The sequence below is a fragment of the Ochotona curzoniae genome, unplaced genomic scaffold, assembly GCF_017591425.1.
Source record: "Ochotona curzoniae isolate NIBS_2020 unplaced genomic scaffold, NIBS_Ocur_1.0 contig_3819, whole genome shotgun sequence".
Classification (NCBI taxonomy): domain Eukaryota; kingdom Metazoa; phylum Chordata; class Mammalia; order Lagomorpha; family Ochotonidae; genus Ochotona; species Ochotona curzoniae.
In genome coordinates, this window is record NW_024466004.1 from 38,818,452 (window position 1) to 38,839,957 (window position 21,506).

General features: G+C 37.2%; 1 protein-coding gene across 5 annotated transcripts in view; it reads left to right on the forward strand.

Annotated features, from left to right (window-relative positions):
• ZNF292 (zinc finger protein 292) overlaps positions 1–10,088 on the forward strand; it is an 81,384-nt gene extending 71,296 nt beyond the window's left edge. For all 5 annotated transcript variants that reach the window (XM_040983734.1, XM_040983735.1, XM_040983737.1 and 2 more), the window contains one exon: positions 999–10,088. In XM_040983734.1, the coding sequence (XP_040839668.1) occupies positions 999–8,150 (7,152 nt within the window). In that variant the 3' untranslated portion in view covers positions 8,151–10,088. The remainder of the gene's footprint in view (positions 1–998) is intronic.
• The last annotated feature ends 11,418 nt before the right edge of the window (positions 10,089–21,506 follow it).

Below are 21,506 nucleotides of genomic sequence, written 5' to 3' on the forward strand. Positions count from 1 at the left end.
ATGTAGGAAGTTATCTAAGTTGTTTTGGTACTCAAGTAGTAATGGCCAAAGAGGTAGAATGTTTCTAGTCACAGGAAAAGTATATAAAGTGATATCGATATACATTAAAGAATAGATTTTGTGGGGAACTACAATTAGCCTAATTTGCCTTCAATGTATGCTATGTAGGTGGAGGGAAAGTGGGATTAGAACAGATGAGGCAGAGGTTATGTTATAATGGCCCTTTTGTATTCTGTGGTACGAGGTTTATATTTAATTCTGAAATACATAAGTAGCCATGCAGAGAAGTTAGAGTGGAGCATCATACTGAGGTTTAGTAGTGACAGCCTAACTGGGATGTCACATGGGAAGCTAAAATCAGAATGAGTGGCCTGAGCAGCTTTAGGTCAAAAACACCTGTGCAGCCAGAACAATGAAAGACAACACCAAAGACAAACCCTGGATTTTTGTTAATGGCTCATTTACTGCTGTTGTAGTGCCAGAAAATGAGTTGAGTCTCTTCTCTATATTGAGGAAGTTAAATTATGCTGATGGTAACATTTGCTGATCATTTATTTGTTCCAGATAATTATACTGAACTAGAAACAGATGCTTTAAATACTTAAATTGCTTTAATAAATTACTGTTATACTTACTGTAGGTTCATGAAGTATGAGTACTGTTAGCTTGCTTTATAAATGGAATTGGAAAGGTCAAAGAAGATGACGAAGTTCCAAGTCTGGTTCTGTGATTTCATACCAAGATTTTTTTCCTAGCTTCTCAAGCTTTCTCTGCTGTTCTGTATAGTTGTCATTCTGTCTCTGTCTCCCACCACCCCCTTCCATTCCTAAATTTCTCTTACCCACACATGCCATCCTTACCTGCATCTCCTACAACACCTAAGAGAGAGTATCTGTTCATATGTTATCACTAAAAATTGAGGAAAGAGTAATCTGTGATTCTCAAAACTAAATTCAAAAGCTTGTATAGACTAAAATTTCCTGTTTGCTTTTTCACAGACTGAGGGGGCTGGACTCGCTACCTGTATAGAACTTTGTGTAAAAGCTCTACGCTTGGAATCCTCAGAAAATACTGAAGTAAAAATATCTATCTGCAAGACCATTTCATGTTTGTTGCCTGATGATCTGGAAGTTAAACGTGCTTGCCAACTGAGTGAATTTCTTATTGAGCCTACAGTAGATGCATACTATGCTGTGGAAATGTTGTATAATCAGCCAGACCAGAAATATGATGAAGAAAACCTTCCAATACCAAATTCTCTGCGCTGTGAGCTCTTACTTGTATTGAAAACTCAATGGCCCTTCGATCCAGAATTCTGGGATTGGAAAACCTTAAAACGACAGTGTCTTGCATTAATGGGTGAAGAAGCATCCATTGTATCTTCAATTGACGAGTTAAATGACAGTGAAGTTTATGAAAAAGTAGCTGACTACCAGGATGAAGTTAAAGAAACTTCTGTTAACGGACTTTCAGGTGGAGTTGGTGCTAATTCTGAGCTTCTTAAAGACATTGGTGATGAAAAGCAGAAGAAGAGAGAAATAAAACAGTTGAGAGAGAGAGGATTTATATCTGCTAGGTTTAGGAATTGGCAAGCCTATATGCAATACTGTGTGCTGTGTGACAAAGAATTTCTAGGTCATAGGATAGTACGACATGCTCAGAAACATTATAAAGATGGAATTTACAGTTGCCCCATATGTGCAAAAAACTTTAGTTCTAAAGAAACTTTTGTCCCTCATGTCACATTGCATGTTAAACAATCTAGCAAAGAGAGACTTGCAGCAATGAAACCATTAAGAAGATTGGGAAGGCCTCCTAAGGTCACAACTTCCAGTGAGAATCAGAAGACCAATACTGTGACTAAGCAGGAACAGCGACCCATAAAGAAGAATAGCCTCTATTCAACAGATTTCATAGTATTTAACGACAATGATGGTTCAGATGATGAGAATGATGACAAAGATAAATCTTATGAGCCAGAAGTGGTCCCAGTCCAGAAACCAGTACCTGTTAATGAATTTAATTGCCCTGTAAGTTTTTGTAAAAAAGGCTTTAAGTACTTTAAAAATTTGATTGCGCATGTAAAGGGTCATAAAGATAATGAAGATGCCAAACGCTTTCTTGAAATGCAAAGCAAAAAAGTAATTTGCCAGTACTGTAGAAGGCACTTCGTCAGTGTTACTCATCTCAATGATCACTTACAGATGCACTGTGGCAGTAAACCATATATCTGTATACAGATGAAATGTAAGGCCGGCTTTAATAGTTACGCAGAGCTTTTAACCCACCGAAAGGAACATCAGGTTTTTAGAGCAAAGTGTATGTTTCCTAAATGTGGCAGGATTTTTTCAGAAGCTTATTTACTGTATGATCATGAAGCACAGCATTATAATACCTTTACGTGTAAGTTCACAGGTTGTGGTAAAGTTTACCGTTCTCAGAGTGAGCTGGAAAAGCACCTAGAAGATCACAGTACCCCTCCCGAAAAAGTGCCACCTACTGACGATCAACTTCATGTATCTGGAGAGTCTGTTCAGCCTTCCAAAACAAATCAGAATATGGAAGAAAATACTGAAAAAGAGAGATCTATAGTTCCTTCAGAAAATAACACTGAAAATAGCTTACCAGTTGACAGAAATGGTGCCTGGGAAAAAAGCAAAGAAGAATCAGTTGTGACCAAACAAGACCAGATTTCTGCCTCTGATCTTACACAAGCTAATGGACCAGTGTTAAATGACTTAGAAAACGTTTCTGCTGCATCCCTGCTTCAGGCCAGTGAAGTAGCTGTGTCAATTAAGGTGTCTCTAAACCAGGGGATTGAGGATAACTTTGGAAAGCAAGAAAACTCAACCGTGGAAGGCACAAGTGGACCATTGGCCACAAACCTACATACTTCAGTTGAAGAGACTTGTAATGATTTATGTCACCCAGGTTTTCAAGAAAGGAAAGAGCAAAGTTGCTTTAATGAAGCCCAGATTACTCCAAATTCTTTAGTAAATTCAGAAACTCTCAAACTAGGAGACCTTACCCCACAAAACTTTGAAAGGCAAGTGAACGACTTGATGACCTTTTCCGTACAGAATCAGGCAGGATTTCAAAACACTTTACCAGCCTCCAAATTTGAATGTGAGGAAACTATCAAAGCGTCATCCAATCTTTATAATTTACCTATTAAGACACTGGATAGTATTACATTTGTTCCACCACAGCCCACCCTAAGTAGTTCACTGGGTACTTCATCAGTGCCTCCAAAAGCTCCAGTTCAGAAATTCAGCTGCCAAGTCGAGGGATGTACTCGTACCTATAATTCTTCTCAGAGTATTGGGAAACACATGAAGACAGCACACCCTGACCAATATGCTGCTTTTAAAATGCAGCGCAAAAGTAAAAAAGCTCAGAAATCTAATAACTTAAATACACCAAATAATGGAAAGTTTGTTTATTTTTTACCATCCCAGGTGAACAGTTCTAATAATGCCTTTTTTACACCACAGACCAAAGCTGGTGGGAATCCTGCTTGTTCAGCCCCACTGCAGCATGTCTCACCATCCATTTTTCCAGCTCATTTGTCAAGTGTGTCAACGCCATTGTTGCCCTCAATGGAGAGTGTCATAAATCCAAATATATCTGCTCAGGATAAAAATGAACCAAGTGGTATATTATGTACCCAAGTGGAAAATTTATCTAATGCTACCTTGCCAGCACAAATGGAAGATCTAACCAAAACAGTTTTGCCTTTAAATATCGACAGTGGCTCGGATCCCTTCCTTCCTCTACCTGCAGAAAGTAGTTCGATGTCTCTATTCCCTTCTCCAGCAGATAGTGGGACTAATTCTGTATTTTCCCAACTGGAAAATAATACAAATCATTATTCCTCACAAATTGAAGGAAGCACTAATTCCTCTTTCTTGAAGGGGGTTAGCAGTGAAAATGCAGTCTTTCCTTCACAAATAAATGTTGCAAATGACTTCAGCAGTGCTCAGCAGTCTGTACCTGAAAAAGTTAAAAAAGACCGTGGGCGGAGTCCAAATGGAAAAGAAAGAAAACCTAAGCACAACAAAAGGGCTAAATGGCCTGCAATTATCAGAGATGGAAAATTTATTTGTAGCAGGTGTTACAGGGCTTTTACCAATCCCAGATCACTGGGTGGACATTTATCTAAGCGTTCTTACTGTAAACCACTAGATGGGGCAGAAATTGCTCAAGAACTCCTGCAGAATAATGGACAGCCTTCTCTTCTTGCCAGTATGATTCTCTCCACAAATGCAGTAAATTTGCAGCAACCACAACAGTCTACCTTCAATCCAGATGCATGTTTTAAAGATCCATCATTCCTGCAACTTCTTGCTGCTGAAAATCGTGCAACATTTTTATCCAATACGTTTCCTCGATCTGGAGTAACTAACTATAACAGTGTTAGTCAAGAAGGAAGTGAAATTATTAAACAGGCTTTGGAAACTGCTGGAATTCCCAGTACGTTTGAAGGTTCTGAAATGCTTTCTCAAGTGGTTCCATCAGCTTGTGTTTCTGATGCAACACAAGTTAATGCCACAGTCATGCCAAATTCAACTGTACCACCACCGTTGTTACAGACTGCATGCCACCCAAATTCTCTGCTAACCAACCAGAATACAACTCCAAACTCAAAAACTTCCTCCATTGAGGACTGCAGTAGTTTGTCTGTTTTTCCAACAAATGACTTACTCTTGAAGACTGTTGAAAATGGTGTGTGCTCTAGTTCGTTCCCTAATTCTAATGGGCCAGTTTCACAAAATTTTACCAGTAACAATTCACGTGTTTCAGTGATCAGCGGTCCTCAGAATACGAGAGCCAATCAATTAAATAAAAAGGGGAACAGTGCTTCTAAAAGAAGAAAGAAAGTTACTCCCCCACTAATTGCACCTAATGCTTCCCAGAATATGATAACAGGTAACTTAACAGCAATGGGACTTACAACAAAGAGCATTGAGATGCCAACAACCACTCTTCATTCAAATGTACTTCCAAATTGCGAACCTCAGCGTTTGGTGGAAAATCTAACACAGAAACTAAATAATGTTGACAATCAGTTATTTATGACTGATGGAAAAGAGAATTTCAAAACCACCTTGGAGTCCCATACAGCTCTAGCACCTTTAACTTTAAAAACTGAAAATGGTGATTCCCAAATGATGACTTTGAATTCATGTACCACTTCAGCAAATTCTGATTTGCAGATTTCTGAAGACCATGTTATGCAGAACTTTGAAAAGACTCTTGAAATTATTAAAACTGCTATGAATTCTCAAATACTTGAGGTAAAAAGTGGATCTCAGGTGGCTGGTGAGATTTCACAGAATACTCCAATGAACTATAATACTCAGCTTCCTTCGGTAAACACTGTACAGAATAACAAATTACCTGATTCTCCTCAGTTCTCTTCCTTTGTAAGTGTTGTGCCAACAAAAAATAACATTGCACAGGCTGAAGTATTAAATAAGGAAGATCAAATACAGGAAATTTTAGAAGGCTTACAAAGATTAAAATTAGAAAATGACCTATCATCTCCAGAATCCCAGTGTATCCTGATAAATGCATCAGTGGCACTGACTCCCACTCCTGTTAAACCACTTCCAAATGTCACAGCTGTTCAGCCAGTTTCTGAAGTGATACACATTCAGGTTAGTGATAAAGTTAACAAACCATTTGTGTGTCAAAACCAAGGCTGTAATTACAGTGCCATGACAAAGGATGCACTGTTTAAGCATTATGGTAAAATCCATCAGTATACTCCAGAGATGATTCTTGAAATTAAGAAGAATCAATTGAAATTTGCTCCATTTAAATGTGTAGTACCTACATGTACAAAAACATTTACAAGGAATTCTAATCTTCGGGCACACTGTCAGTTGGTACATCATTTCACTACAGAAGAAATGGTAAAATTAAAAATCAAAAGGCCTTATGGAAGAAAATCTCAGAGTGAGAATATGTCTACTCCACAAATGATGCAAGTGAAAAAACAACCAGCTGTAACAGAAGAAAATAAAAAGGAATTCCATCCTCCTTTACAATTGGGAGTAGAGACTGAAAGCACTGTTAGTAACATAGTAATAATCCCAGAACAACAATCGACTGAAAAAAAAAGTCCTGAAAAAACAGAAAGTTCTTCACAGGTGATAACCGTTAGTTCAGAACAACATAGTACAAACTGTGCTCCAAACATACAAACTAAAGGTCGGAAAGTAAGGAAGCATAAGAAAGAAAAAGAGGAGAAAAAAGGAAAGAGGCCAGTATCCCAATCTGTGGAGCTTCCGACAAGATACAGTCCATACAGACCTTATCGGTGTGTTCACCAGGGATGCTTTGCTGCCTTTACAATACAGCAAAACTTGATTCTTCATTACCAGGCTGTACACAAATCAGATCTTCCTGCATTTTCTGCAGAAGTTGAAGAGGAAAGTGAAGCTGGTAAAGAAAGTGAAGAAACAGAAAGTAAACACACCATGAAAGAATTTAGATGTCAAGTGAGTGACTGTTCTCGAATTTTCCAAGCAATTACTGGGTTAATACAGCACTATATGAAACTTCATGAAATGACTCCTGAGGAAATTGAAAGTATGACTGCTTCTGTGGATGTTGGGAAATTTTCATGTGACCAATCAGAGTGTAAGTCTTCATTTACTACATACTTGAACTACGTTGTTCATCTTGAGGCAGACCATGGAATTGGGATAAAGACAGGCAAAACAGAAGAAGATGGTGTATACAAATGTGACTGTGAAGGCTGTGACCGTATATATGCAACTCGATCTAATCTCCTTCGACACATTTTTAATAAGCATAATGACAAACATAAAGCTCATTTGATTAGGCCAAGAAGATCAACACCTGGCCAGGAAAATATATCAAACAAGCCAAACCAAGAAAAATCAAAGTCTAAATATCGGGGAACTAAACATAGCAGGTCTGGAAAGGACGGAATCAGAGTGCCGAAGACCAAACGGAAGAAAAAGAGTAACTTAGAAAACAAGAATGCAAAAATCATACAGATTGAAGAAAATAAGCCTTACTCTCTGAAACGTGGCAAACATGTGTATTCTATAAAGGCTAGAAATGATGCCTTGTCTGAATGTACAAGCAGATTTGTAACCCAGTATCCATGTATGATAAAAGGATGTACTTCAGTTGTTACAAGTGAAAGCAATATAATTAGACATTATAAGTGCCATAAACTGTCTAAGGCGTTTACGGCACAACATCGCAGTCTTCTTATTGTCTTCAAACGTTGTAGCAACTCAGAAGGAAAGGAAAACTCTGAACAGGAATGTAATAAGAGTGATGTTAAAGATTCTGACACATGTTTACCAGAAGTCAGTGATAGCTCAGAAACAACTGCAGTCCCACCGAAAGAAATTGAAAAAAGTGAAAAAGATGAAATGGATGAGCTAACAGAATTATTTATTACAAAATTAATAAATGAAGACAGTGCCACTGTGGAGACTCAAGCTAATACCACTTCAAATATAAGCAGTGATTTTCAGGAAGGTAATTCCAGCCAGTCAGAAAGACAAAAAACTAGTAATTTGAAGAGAGTTATTAAAGAAAAAAATGTCTCGCAGACTAAGAAAAGGAAGGTTGAGAAAGCTGAACCCGTGTCAGCAGTGGCATTAAGTAACTTGCGTAAAGAGGAAGAAACTGCTGTTGCAATTCAAACCACTGAGGAGCACCCGGCATCTTTTGACTGGAGCTCATTTAAACCAATGGGGTTTGAAGTATCATTTCTAAAATTTCTTGAAGAGTCTGCAGTGAAGCAGAAGAAAAATACTGAAAAAGACCATCCAAATAGTGGAACTAAGAGAGGATCCCATTCAAATTCAAGAAAAAGTGCTGACAAGACTGCTGTGACTAGTGGGAATCACATGTGTTCTTGTAAAGAAAGTGAAACCTTTGTGCAGTTTGCCAATCCGTCACAGCTTCAGTGCAGTAGTAACGTAAAAATTGTTCTAGACAAGACTCTTAAAGATTGCACTGAGCTTGTCTTAAAGCAACTTCAGGAAATGAAACCTACCGTCAGTCTGAAAAAACTTGAAGTACATTCAAATGATCCAGATAAGCCTGTTAAGAAAGAAACCAGTATAGGGAAAACCACAGGCAGAGGGCAGTACTGATAACTAATGTGCTATAAACACATCATTCGTAGTTTTATTTTAAATAGGAAGCAATCAAGCATGATAGAATTGTGAAGATTTTTCAATTTTTGTTGTTGATATGAATTAACCTGGCCAAAAAAAAAAAAAAAAAAACATGACATCTGTCATGTAAAACTTTTTTTTTTATCCCTATGGGACTTGAGGAACAGAATTGATATTTCAGTTATTGTAAATAGTTGAGCTGAACCTCAGATTTCTATTACCCAATTGCCCTTTCCATGAACTAGCCTGATTTTTCTGTGTGATTGGTATGTTTCACCAGGTCACTGCTCATGTGTATTCATTATTTGTAGATACTTTTTTTGTACATATTTATTATTGTAAATCATTTGCTGCCACCAGCAGTATGTAAGTCTAAACTATTAAATGATACATTTATATATGGAATTTTAATTTTTAACTAAGTGATCAAGTTTTTAAGACTGTTGTTTTAAATTAAGAACTTTTGAACTAAAACTAGAGATTCTGCCTACATTGATTTTTTTTTTACATGAAACATTTATTTACAAGATTATGTTTCATAAAGTGAGCACATTATATAAATACTTTGCTCTGCTTTGTAAATTTGCCATCCAGGATTTTTGGGTGGCATTCATGTGAAATTAAAGCAGATTTTTTGGTAGTTTCGTATAGCTACAGGGGTTTTTGTTTTTGTTTTTTCTTGGTTTTTTTTTTTTTTCATTGCTTCTAATTCAATTTAGTCACACTGAGTCCATGAAATATAATGGAAATGTGAATAAAGATTTACTACATTGAAGATTTTAAACATTTGGTATTTTTTAAAAATTCTTTGTGAATGTGATAGAAACTAGTAGTGTGGAGCAGTGTAAATATTTGAGGTGGTGATTTGTGAAGTAGCCCAGTATTGCCTTAAATAAAATCACATTTCATTTCTTGTTTTATACATGTGATCTTATAAAGGTTCTTTTTTTCCCATTTTATGAGATTTATAGATTGGTGTATAGCTTTAAACTGTATAAACTTTTGTGGAAAAAAAGGTTTTTTAAGCATTTTTATAAATCTTAATATTGGTATCATCAAAGTGAGCCCATCTTGTGTTTATAAAATGCAAGAGTCCTTAACATTTATAATTATATAGATAAAACACTTTCTGTAAGGAAGTTGTATGTTTTGATTTTACTGTTGATAGATGTTAGATTGTACAGATTTGTCTGTATTTTATCACCATATCTAATGATACTTTTTTCATTAGATTGGTCTTCAAGAGCAGTATTAGTTATAATTGATTATTTTGCTTATTCAGTCTGTAGTTAGCTCTTACAATTTAGCTTTATTCTCCATATTTATACTGTGGATTCACACCCAGTGGTAGAGAGTATTTTAGGAGAGTTCAAAGATGTTTGCTTAATGTCAGCAAAGTCAGTCCTGGAAGCAAAAGGAGATATGCTTTCAATATTTACTTTTGTTTCTCTTTGCCATTAAAAGTATCATGGATTTCTTTTTGTACTTTGTGTTTGCTATAGAAGTGACATTCACAATATTATTAATCTGGAATAATGATATTGTGATGATCAAGATTGTGTGTATTCCCTGTGCAACATCAGATTTGCAGGAAAAATGAAGCACTTAATATTAACTTCAATCACTGGTACTCTGAATAAATAAGCATGTTCAAGGAGTGAACTATTTTCTTTAAATTCTATTAAAGTATTATTATTTTTAGGGCCAAATGGGTTATATTAAACAGTTAGTTTCACCTTCTTAAAGTTTTATTTTGCATAAAACTTGACACATTAAAATCTACCATTGGTAAACCCACTGTTATTTATTAAAATAAAACTTGTTTTTAATGGGTGATTAATACATGTTTTTCCTAAACAATAACTTAAATGACTGAATAATTTTAATATTAGGTTTTTTGTTAATAATGAATGTTTCCAAACACTTTCCTCAGAAATTGACAAAACTGCCTGACTTAGTGCAGTATCAAGTAGGTGTGCATCTATGATCTTTCTAATGATAAGCCACTGTTGAGAAAAAAAAAAAAGCCAGTGTGTTGGGCTTTTGTTTTGCGCATTAGCTTCAGGAAATAGACCACTAAACGTTTCTGTAATTGTTCTCCTTTATGTCAGGGGAACGAGTCTGCCAACATTGAATGAAACTTTATATTCCAGGTACTGTATGCTAAAATTATGAAGGAGTGATGAGCTTTTTAGCATGAAACAGAAAAATAAAATTATGGTATAAAATAAAAATGAATTTACAGAACAGCATGTTGGTAAAATTTGATATGGAATGTTATGCCTAAGTATTAAAAAAATCATAAAGCACACATTTTCCATGGTATACTTTTCCTCAGTCTATTGTGTTTGAGATATCTTCTTATTCCAGCCTGAGTTGGTTAAGAATTCATATTTAAAAGTGAATACTTTTCCCTTTCTAAGGCCAAAGAAGTTGAATGTTAACAGTTGTGAACCATGTAATCCAAAATATATTATTATTATAATTTAAGTACTATGCTTTTGGAAGTGTTCACCACAATTAAATGCGGCATGAATTATTGGTTTTTAAAAAACTAAACAGATTTAAAAGAAATTTTAAAAAAATTTTTGTGAGGCATATACCTCTCATCAGTTGGTTTATTCTCCCAAAATGTGCATGATGACCAGAGCTGAGCAAGTTAAAGCCACGATCAGAGAACTCAACCCATGTCTCCCACACAGGTGATAGGGAACCACCTCCACCACCTCTCAGGGTTTACAATAGCAGGGACAAGACCTGGAGCCAGCAGTTAAAGCCTATTGGGATATGGATATCCTGATTTTGGTGTCTTTAAAGTGCTGGACCTAACATACACCCCAAGATAGATTTTTCACTAAACAGGTTTTAATTGTAAATGATGATACTTGCTTCAGGTATTATATATATAGGTGTGTGTGTATATATATCTATATATATATAGGTGTGTGTGGATATATATATATGTATATATATATATATATAGTTGTTGGAAAGTCAGATATACAGAGGAAGATCTTCTGTCTGATGATTCACTCCCCAAGCAGCTGCAGAGTTGTGCCAACCCGAAGCCAGGAGCCTGTACCGGATCTCCCGCGCTGATGCAGGGTCCCAATGCTTAGTACCGTCCTCAACTTCTTTCCCAGGCTACAAGCAGGGAGCTGGATGGGAAGTGGGTAGCTGGGACATAAACTTACATCCTTATGTGGTCCTGGCGAATGCAAGGCAAGGACTTTAGCCACTAGGCTACCGCACTGGGCCCCATGTATAAAATTCTTTAAAATATGTGAATACAACTACAGACTAAAAATGAATGCGATGTTTTGAGAAAAGAGATAGGTGTGAAAATGCATGATAGAGAAATTAAGTCTTGAAAACTAAGTTGTCTTTAGATCAGAAGAAGCTACAGAGTCTAGAATTGGATATTATGAAGAAACACTAGACAATTGGAATATTTCAAGTGGTTCATAAGAAAAATTGGGAAGTTGCAATAGCTGCGACAATCCACAGTGCACATCATGAAGGCCTTGTTTACTGTATTTAACTCCCTTTTTTGAAAAAGTGGCTTGAATGCATTTAGGTTGAATGATTTAATCTACCAGCTTTAGGTTATTGCTACTGTGTGTATAGGATAGACAGATAAGATAGAGTATCAGGGAGAGTTGAAACAGGCAAAAACAAAGTAATGGGAGCCTGAATAAAAATAATGCTAATGGTGTTAGAAAAGTGTACTTGTTATCAAAGATGCTGAGAAGTAGCCTAGTTTACTTTGAACTGTGAATTTTCCTGTCTAGGAAAGCACTTTTAAGTGATGTTATATAGGTGTATCCCCCTGAATTAGTATTCTAAGGAGTGAACTTTGGGGAAACACTGATCTAAAATGGCATTTTTTTAGCTAGGACCGATAACACCAATAGTAATACACCAATTCACCTGTGTCACTGTTTAAAAGCTGTAACCAATCTGATTTGTCTATAAATTGATTTCTTATGTTGATGTTTTATGTTTTACCCTATATTCAAAAAATACTAATGTGATTAAATTCTTGACTCCTTGTTCAAAGCCCTTGTCAGCCTCTTCAAATATTCTGATTCTAACCCCATTTCCTGCTGTTTGCCATTTTCCATTGAATATACACTAAATATGTGTCTCCATCTAAAAACCTTTACACATAAGAGCGCTCTCTCATTTGGCTTATTCCCCTTGTTTATATGGCTGTTTTCTTATCAATTCTCAAATGTTTCTTACCTAACAAATTTCATGATAGAGACCTAGATCACACTCAGATTTGCCTGCCTGTTCTGCATAATAGTGTGTTTTGTATTTGTTATTATCTGTTTCCTCCATGAGAAACATAGTAGTACAAGTTTACCCTAGTGGTCTTGCTTATTAGGTGTGGCTTCCTGCATGAATGGGAGCCCTGTGCCTACTCTAATCAAAGCATGTCACTCCAAAATCCTGACCTCCAGTTGCCGTTGGGTGGGGAGAGGCGGGCCTCACTTGCTCAGGATTTCTTCGCCAACAACAAAAAAGGACATCTGTCTCATCATGACAGCTTGCTAACTCTTCATCAGCTCTTATCCTCACATAGTTCTGCTTAGACATTTGTTCACATCTGAAGGTATTCCTTTGCAAATACCTTGTCCCCATCCATGATCTTGGAGAAATCTGAAAACATTTTGTCAAATATTGAGCATTTGAATGGAAGAATATTGTAGGAGGCAGATTATAGAGTAGTAATCTCAAAACCTAAGTAGACTTAAAACTGGCAGGTTTTTTTTATAGTTTTCTTCACTGCATTATAGTATTTTAATGAGAAAATTTTAAAACTTGACAGAAATCTTACGTTTTCACCATAATATTTATGTGTCTGCATACATTTTTTTTAAAAATCATAAAAATCAGCCCTAATTGATTCTACACCTACTATGTACGCCTCTCTAGAACTTTAATTTACCAACATTCCTGTTTACATTCTTGCCCTACCGTTTATGGATAGACCTTATTATTTCTGAAAGGGTGGGAAGAAGGATACTTTATTTGAGCCAACTGTGGAGTCATGTATTCCATCCCAATGACAGCAATCGAGTGGCTGCTACATGTACTCCCTTTCTTCATTTCTCATTTTCTACCACTTTGTGGATAACTACAGCTCTTCACAGGATCCCGCGCATCTCCCGTGTTTGTTGATTTGTGTGTTTATTTGGAAAGCAGCCTTAGGGAGACAGAAAATTTTTCCATTTGTTTCTTCACCCGCCATAGTGGCTGCAACAACCAGATTCTGCCTAGGCCGAAGCCTGGATCCAAGAGCTTCATCCAGGCTTCCCTTTGAATGCAGGGACCTGAGGGCTTGGGCATTAGCAGGGAGGTAGGTTAGAAGAGAAACAGCCAGAACTTGAACCAGCACCCACATGGAATGTGAGCACTACAGCCAGTGGCTTAAGCTGATTTGCTGCAACACCAGCCCATACTGGATCCTTTTCCTCATACATTGCCTCTGGAGTGTTCAGTAAGCTCTACTGTTTGTTTTGTTTTTCACATTTTTCCTTGGTTTTCTCATCCTTTCTGGCTGAAAAACAGCTGCCTCATCTTTAAGTCATTAATTTGATGTCTGGGTCAGTGTATCATTCTATACTCTTGGATTATATAGTCAAGCCTTTGGAGTTTAAACATTACAAGTGCATATGTCACATCTAAATTTATGCCTATAAGATCAAACTCTCTAGTTCGACCTAAGTGTTATTGAACTGCCTGTTTTGTATTTAAGCATATTTATGCAAAACATTTTTTTCTGCACCCTGTTTTCAGTCTTTCTCAATGGCCCTGTCCAAGCTGTTCGATGTTGATCATAACATTATGTTAATTCCTTGTGCATAGTCACTACTACAGTCTCCTGTAGCTTTTAAGTATAAAGGAAACATGAGCTTTTCTCCATGTTATCCTTACTGTAGTCCAAATCACCAAAATCTCTTGGCTAGACCATTGATTTTTTTCCCTACTGTGTTTCACTGAGACATTCCCCATCAAGAGCCAAATTGACTTTTGTTTTTTTTGAGAGCCCGATGTGATGGCCTAGCATCTAAGGTCTGCTTTGAACCTTCAGGGATCCCATATGGGCATTGGTTCTAATCCCAGCAGCTCCACTTCCCGTGCCACTGCCTGCTTGTGGCCTGGGAAGGCAGTCAAGGATGGCCCAAACCCTTGCGACCCTGCACCCACGTGAGAGACCTGGATGAAATTACTGGCTCCTGGCTTTAAATTGGTGCAGCACCAGCCATTGCAGTCACTTTGGGGGTGAATCATTGGACGGAAGATCTTTCTCTGTGTCTCTCCTCCTCTCTGTATATCTGACTTTGCAATAAAAATAAATCTTAAGAAAAAAATTTCTTTGAAAAGCAAAGCTACAGATAGATGTCTTATGGCTCCTGCCCTAAATCTCAACAGTCAGGACTAGGACAGGCCAAAACCAAGTTTGCAGAAATCAATCTGAAGCCCACATAGGCTGCAGGCACCCAGGTGCTTGAAGGGGGCGTGTTTGCAGAAGTTAGAGTTCAGAGTGAATCCATTACTCAAACCCAGATACTTCAATATGGGATGTAGCTGTCCCACATGATGTAACTGCTAGGGTAGATTGTTTCTCAGGTTTAATTGCTTTTAAAAATTCTCATCTTTACAGTAAATACACTTCAAATAGAATTACATTTTCTGCTGTGCTATATGACTAGGCACACCTTGTTAACTACTTCTCTATTCTTCATTGTTCTATCCATATCGGTCTCCTTTGAGTTCCTAAAACCATCCAGGCATATTCACATCTCTAAGGCCTTTGTGTTAGCTGTTTTCTTCTGCTTGAAATGTTCTTGTCATGCTCCAGTTTGCTCATTTTCCAGGTTTTAGACTTCTAATGCCTTGATTGATAATTATTTGTTAACATATTCAATTCTTTTGTATTTGTTTTTCCTCTGTTGCTTTTTCTTTGTGCTAATACACGCTTCACAATGGCAGAATCCTTTCTAGTTAAGTCATGCACCAATCTGCCCAGTGCCTAGTACAGTACTTTGGATGCAGTATTCAGTGTTTAAATGGATAAAAAGAAATATAAAATTCTAAATCACGTGGAACTCAGAGTTGAGTTGCAGTTATTGTGAAGTGCTGTGAAAGTATGAAGAATAATATAAACCTGTCTAGTAAGGTAACACTGATACTACATTACCTGTGAGGAGAAAGTAATTTATTATAAACTGTATTAAGTGAGTGAGGAAGAGAAAACCAGGCCAAGAGAATAACATGTAAAAAACTGATAGCAATAGTTTATCAGAAAACGCTTTGCCGTTCATGAAGCTATGACTTAAAAGTGGTTAAGGAACAATCCAAATAGTGTTTTGAAAAGCCTAATTGTGCTGGATTTTTTTTTTCTTGAGAATGAATTCATACATTAGAAATGGCAGAAATTGGAGGGAAGAGTTGAGAGTTCACTTATTGGGGGGAAAAGAAGGTTAAGAATGTGATTCCTAGACTTAAAGTTCCTCAAAGTTCACTTTGGTAAGCAAGAATTCCAGTTGATAATTCAAGTATGCTACTTAGACTATCCAGGGAATAAAGGGTGTTAAGTTGGAGTAAAGTACTTCTAGCAAAACGTAGACTTGAGAGACATATGATGTGTCACAGTACTTGTTCGTTGCAGGCAAGGAAGGAACGGGGAAAACTAAGAAAATTTGGAGTTTCAGTTTGAATCAGTGTTGGAAAAGTATTTATTCAGGGAAGACTGGAGAGGAGCAGTTTTGTGATTGCTAGTGAAGGATGTCATGGGAAGGTGCTTTAAGTGGCTAATGTGCTATTGATTTGAGTATTTCTGAGTATTTGTGCTGTTTACCAGGATAACATAGAAGGAATAGATAAAGGGAAGATTAATGTTGAAGTTCTTGCTAACTCCCTGGTAGAGAGGTAGGATGAGTAATATAGGAGTTTAAAAACCACAGTTCTGGACTTCAGCTTAAAGTCAAATACCTTTTTGGTGTTTGTTTTTAAAAAGCTTCATGAGCATTTAGCCCACATCCTGGGATATAGGGCAAGTGCTAATATATTTTGTTGGGACTGAAGGGAGAAGTGAAATCATCCTTTAGACCTAAACTAAATAGGAGTTTGCATTAAAATTTTTTTTTTCTTAATATATAAGGAGATCAGATTTCATTATTTAATAGACAGGATTCTTAAGAGGTAACCATACTTCCTAGTCTCCCTTTTGAGTTTGAAGCTTTTACGCTGGGGCAGCATAGGGAAGGATGAAGGTGTGGAAAGTTTATAGGAAAGGATACTGCATTGGTGGAAAAGACCAGTAAAGACAACTTGGGAAGGCGAGAAGCAGGAAATGGAGTGGAGATACAAACCATTAGGGAAGCCAGAGGAGGGAAATTGGTAAATCAGAGATGATCATGTAAAGAGTCACTGGAAGATCAACTTAGAATTGAGTCTGTTACAATTAGCTGTTGTGGTCATTGATCTTTGTAGACTGGTGGATACTTAACACTTTTCCCTTTGTTTAACTGAACATAATAAATAGTGAACTACTGTCAGGTAAAATTTGAAGTACAGTTGTAGATGGAATATGGTTCCAAGAATAAAAATGGAAACCATAAACATTACAAAGTTTACAGGCTATCTTTTAAACTAATTTTGTTCAGTAGAAATGTTGAACTCTTGTCAGGAAAGAAGAAAAGAGAACACTCAACAACTAGCCTTTGAATAGTATAAAACTAAATGGTTAAAGTTTGAGATGAAAGGGAGCAGGAACCCATAGGGATTGTTGCTCACCTAACTCTTAAATATGCCATTTTCCCACATTCAAAGCCTCAGTAGTAGTGCATAATGCTCTGTAATGTCATCAGTTCAGTGTTCCCCAGTTCAGGTGCACAGTCCTGGTAGAAGTAGTGCATCAGTAAATTTCCCTTGAGTATACTAGGAAACAAAGCTAGAGCACAGAAGAAAAGGACTTTGGAGGTATTAGAGTCACCAGAGCAAGAGTTTGGTGGAAATAAAGCTGAGAATTAGATATGAAAGATTGGACACTGAAATGTTTAGGATCTTAGGAATATTGTAGCTTGCAGTGTCTCAAACTAAACCATGTGGGTAAATTGTCGAATTAAGGTACAGGTAAGCATTTTTGAATTTGACAATTCTAGTCTACTGTGATCAAACCCCAAGTTAAGAGGTCTAACAGATCATTGCTTCCATATTGTGTGGTAGATAGAAGGCATTTAGGTAAATAGCTCCCAGATTCTTGGGACATCCAGGTTCACATAAGAAGTTGGTAGTGCATAACCCTTTTTCAAGAGAATGGAGAACGTGATTGGAAGGCATGGGCAGAATAATAGAAGAATTTGTACAGTAAGAATGAAGCTAGAGTAATAGTGTTCTCTACTGGCCCAGAGAAAAGATCAACTTTTACAACTGAATTCTTTTAGCCTGTTGTTTGACAATACTCAGCTATGTTTGATCTTTTCATATAGAAGTTCCAAGTATGTGGTCTGGCTGGGAATAGTAATTTCACATTTATTGATCACTGCTTTGTGTTAGACACTGCTGATAACTGTCATTGCATTTCCATTCTTAATAAGTCAGGTGCTAATTCTTCATTTTAAGAGTGGTAACCAGGAAAAGTGATTCCATGGTTTGTACAGGGTACTTCAAGAATTTTATGGGGCATTTGCATTCCCTTTTAATTCCAGTTATCCACACGCTTGTAAATCTCTTATAAATGCTTTCATATGGAACATAGGCAACGAAATGTGACAGTATTTTAGCTGGACGGCAGTGTGAAAATTGCCATAGTATCTGAAAAGAATTCAGCCGGCTATGAAATATTAGCTGATTTGTAAGAAACATTCATTTTTTAACTCATTGATATATAACTTATATGGTTTAAAAGAGAACTTGTGGAATCCAGTCTGGAGACAGGGAGAAGATGAATATTGATGAGGATAGCATAAGCAAAAGAGCAAGAAGACTGTGTACTATGACTCTTCACTGCAGTTTGTATTCTTTTTTTTTTTTTTATTGTTGCTTACATTGTATTATGTAGTACAGCTCCATAGGCGCTGGGGATTCCCCCCCACCCCTCCCACACCCCTCCCCCCATGGTGGATTCCTCCACCTTGTTGCATAACCATAGATCAAGTTCAGTTGAGATTCATTGCTTGCAAACACATGCCTAGCATAAAGTTCCGTGTCCTATTGTCCAGATAAGTTCAGTGGCCTCTTGGGGAGACCTTCTATGGTCTGAAGATAGGTCTAACAGAGTAAAGATCCGGTCAGTTAAAAGCCCCAACAAGGCCTCAGTATCATTATACAACATTATGGAATTAATTGACATAGTATTGGGTAAACAATATGTTAAAAATAATGCAAGTTCCATTCTTCGAGACATCTGGTTGAGACAGTATCAATGACAGGTTCAAAAAATAACAAACAACCAAACAAAAATTACACGTTAAATCAAGGCAAACATGTGGTATCTAATCTTTTGGGATTCACTCATTTCCCTTAGCATTATAGTTTCCAGTTGTGCCCAGTTAGCCACAAAGAACTGCATTTTGTTTTTTTTAATAGCTGAGTAGTATTCCATGGAGTAGATGAACCAAAGCTTTCTTATCCAATCTTCTGCTGATGGGCATTTCGGTTGCTTCCATGTTTTCGCAATTACTGATTGTGCTGCAGTGAACATAGGGATGCATGTTGGTTTGTCGTAAAACAGGTGTTTTGGATATATTCCTAGGAGTGCTATTGCTGGGTCATATGGTATGCAGATTTTGAGTTGTTTGAGTGTTCTCCAGACTGATTTCCATAGAGGCTGTACCAATTTGCAGCTCCACCAGCAGTGGAGTAGGGTTCCCTTTTCCCCGCATCCTCGCCAGCAAGCGTCGTTGGTGTTCTTGTTTATGTGGGCCAATCTTGCTGGTGTTAGGTGGTACCTCATCGATGTTTTAATTTGGATTTCCCTTATTGCTAGGGAGCTGGAACATTTTTTCATATGTTTGTTTGCCATTTGGATTTGTTCCTTTGTGAAATGTTTGCCCATTTCCCGTGCCCATTTCTTGAGTGGCTTGTTCGTTTTGGTTTTTTGGTTGTTTTGAAGTTCTTTGTATATCCTGGAAATTAGCCCCCTATCGCCTATATCGTGTGCAAAGATCTTCTCCCACTCTGTGGGTTGCTTTTTTACTTTGTTGATTGTTTCCCTTGCTGTACAGAAGCTTCTTAGTTTGATGAGGTCCCATTTGTTTATTCTGTTCTCAACTGCTATTGCTTTTGGTGTCCTTCTTAGAAAGTTGGGACCTACTCCTAGGTCTTGCAGGGTATTTCCTACATTTTCTTGCAAGAGTTTGAAGGTTTCTGGATGTAGGTTTAGGTCTTTTATCCATGTAGATTGGATCTTGGTGTATGGTGATAGATGTGGGTCTATCTTTTTGTTTCTACAGGCTATCAGCCAGTTGTCCCAACAACATTTACTAAAGAGGCCTTCCCACTTGCTTGAGTTGTCATTGGTCTTTTTGTCAAAGATTAATTGGTTGTATTTGTGTGGGTTCCCTTTTGGAGCTTCTATTCTATTCCATTGATCTTCCTTTCTGTCTTTGTGCCAGTACCAGGCTGTTTTGATAACCACTGCTCTATAGTATGTCCAGAGGTCCGGGATTGTGATTCCCCCTGCTAACTTCTTATTTTTCAGGATGGTTCTAGCTATTCGTGGTTTTTTGTGTTTCCAGATGAACTTTTGAATCATTGTATCCAGTTCCGTGAAGAATGTTTTGGGCAATTTGATTGGAATTGCATTGAAAATGTATATTGCTTGTGGCAGTATAGACATTTTAATGATATTGATTTTGCCTATCCAGGAGCACGGGATGTTGTTCCATCTTTTGAGGTTTTGTTCAATTTCCTTTTTAAATAGTTTGTAGTTTTCTTCGAATAGGTCTCCTACGCTTTTGGTTAGATTTATTCCCAAATACTTCATACTTCTCTCAGCTATTTTGAATGGTATCCTGTTGGTTAGATTTTCTTCCATCTTGGTGTTATTTGCGTACACTATGGCTGTTGATTTTCGTTCGTTAATTTTGTACCCCGCCACTCTGCCAAACTCTCGTATAAGTTCTAGCAGTTTCTGTATTGAGTCTCCTGGTTTTTCTATGTATAGGATTATGTCATCTGCATATAGTGAAAGCTTGACTTCTTCGTTTCCTATACGTATGCCTTTGATTTCTTTTTCTTGTCTTATGGCCTCTGCAAGTACCTCTAGGACTATGTTGAATAGCAGTGGTGATAGCGGGAACCCTTGTCTTGTTCCAGATCTCAGTGGGAAGGGTTCTAGCTTTTCTCCATTCAGTATGATACTGGCGTTGGGTTTTTCATAAATTGCTTTGATTATGTTGTGGATTTTCCCGTCTATGCCTACTTTGGCTAGAGTTTTTAGCATGAAGAGGTGCAGTTTGTATTCTTAAGTCATAGGGTTTTAAGACAAGAATTGGGAATGACAAGTGGTTGTCCTGGGGTTGAGCAGATTTGGACCAGCTCTCTACTTCAGTTAGTGTACTTCAAAGGGCTTTAACTGAACATGTAGCCACAGTTTGTTTTGTTTGCTGCTTTCAGCTTCATGATTCTTTTTCTCTAGAAAAAAAATGTTCATGACATTTTGATACATTACGATACAGATTGCATTTAAGCAGCTTTTAATTGTACCAGTACAAATTCCCTTCTGCAGCGTAGGTTTAACAAGTGCTCGCACATACCAAGGTTTCTTTAGAGCAATAAGGGTTCATGTTGATATTTTAAGAACACAGGGTTTCGCAGCTATTCTTGAGCAGATCACATAAGGAAGTTCTTCACTGGAAACAGGCATCTATTAGTTATGCTTGAAAGAGGGGCTCCTATCTTGGCAAGTCATTTCACTCCTTTAAGGTATTCACCACCACTGTGACAACCTAAGATTTTGTTGGGGAAATGGCGGATGGTTGTAACACAAGAAGTCATTCTCTTATGTATCTCCAACATGTTTAAAAGTCCAAAGAAGGCAACTTCAGCAACTGATTGCAATTGGTTGACTATGTCCAACACCTGAAAGGCTGATAAAATCATTACCTTTGATTTATGTGAAAATTTCAAAACCATTCTTTAAAAGTATGCTCATTGAGTCTGCATACTATGACTAAAAAATCTGAACTAAAACATTACAAAATTATTTCTCAAGGATGCATGCATTCAAAAGATTTTACTACACGGTTGCACTTGGATCATCTTTCAGAGTCTTTGACATTGAACCCTCATGTCATCTTTTGCCCCAATTAGCAA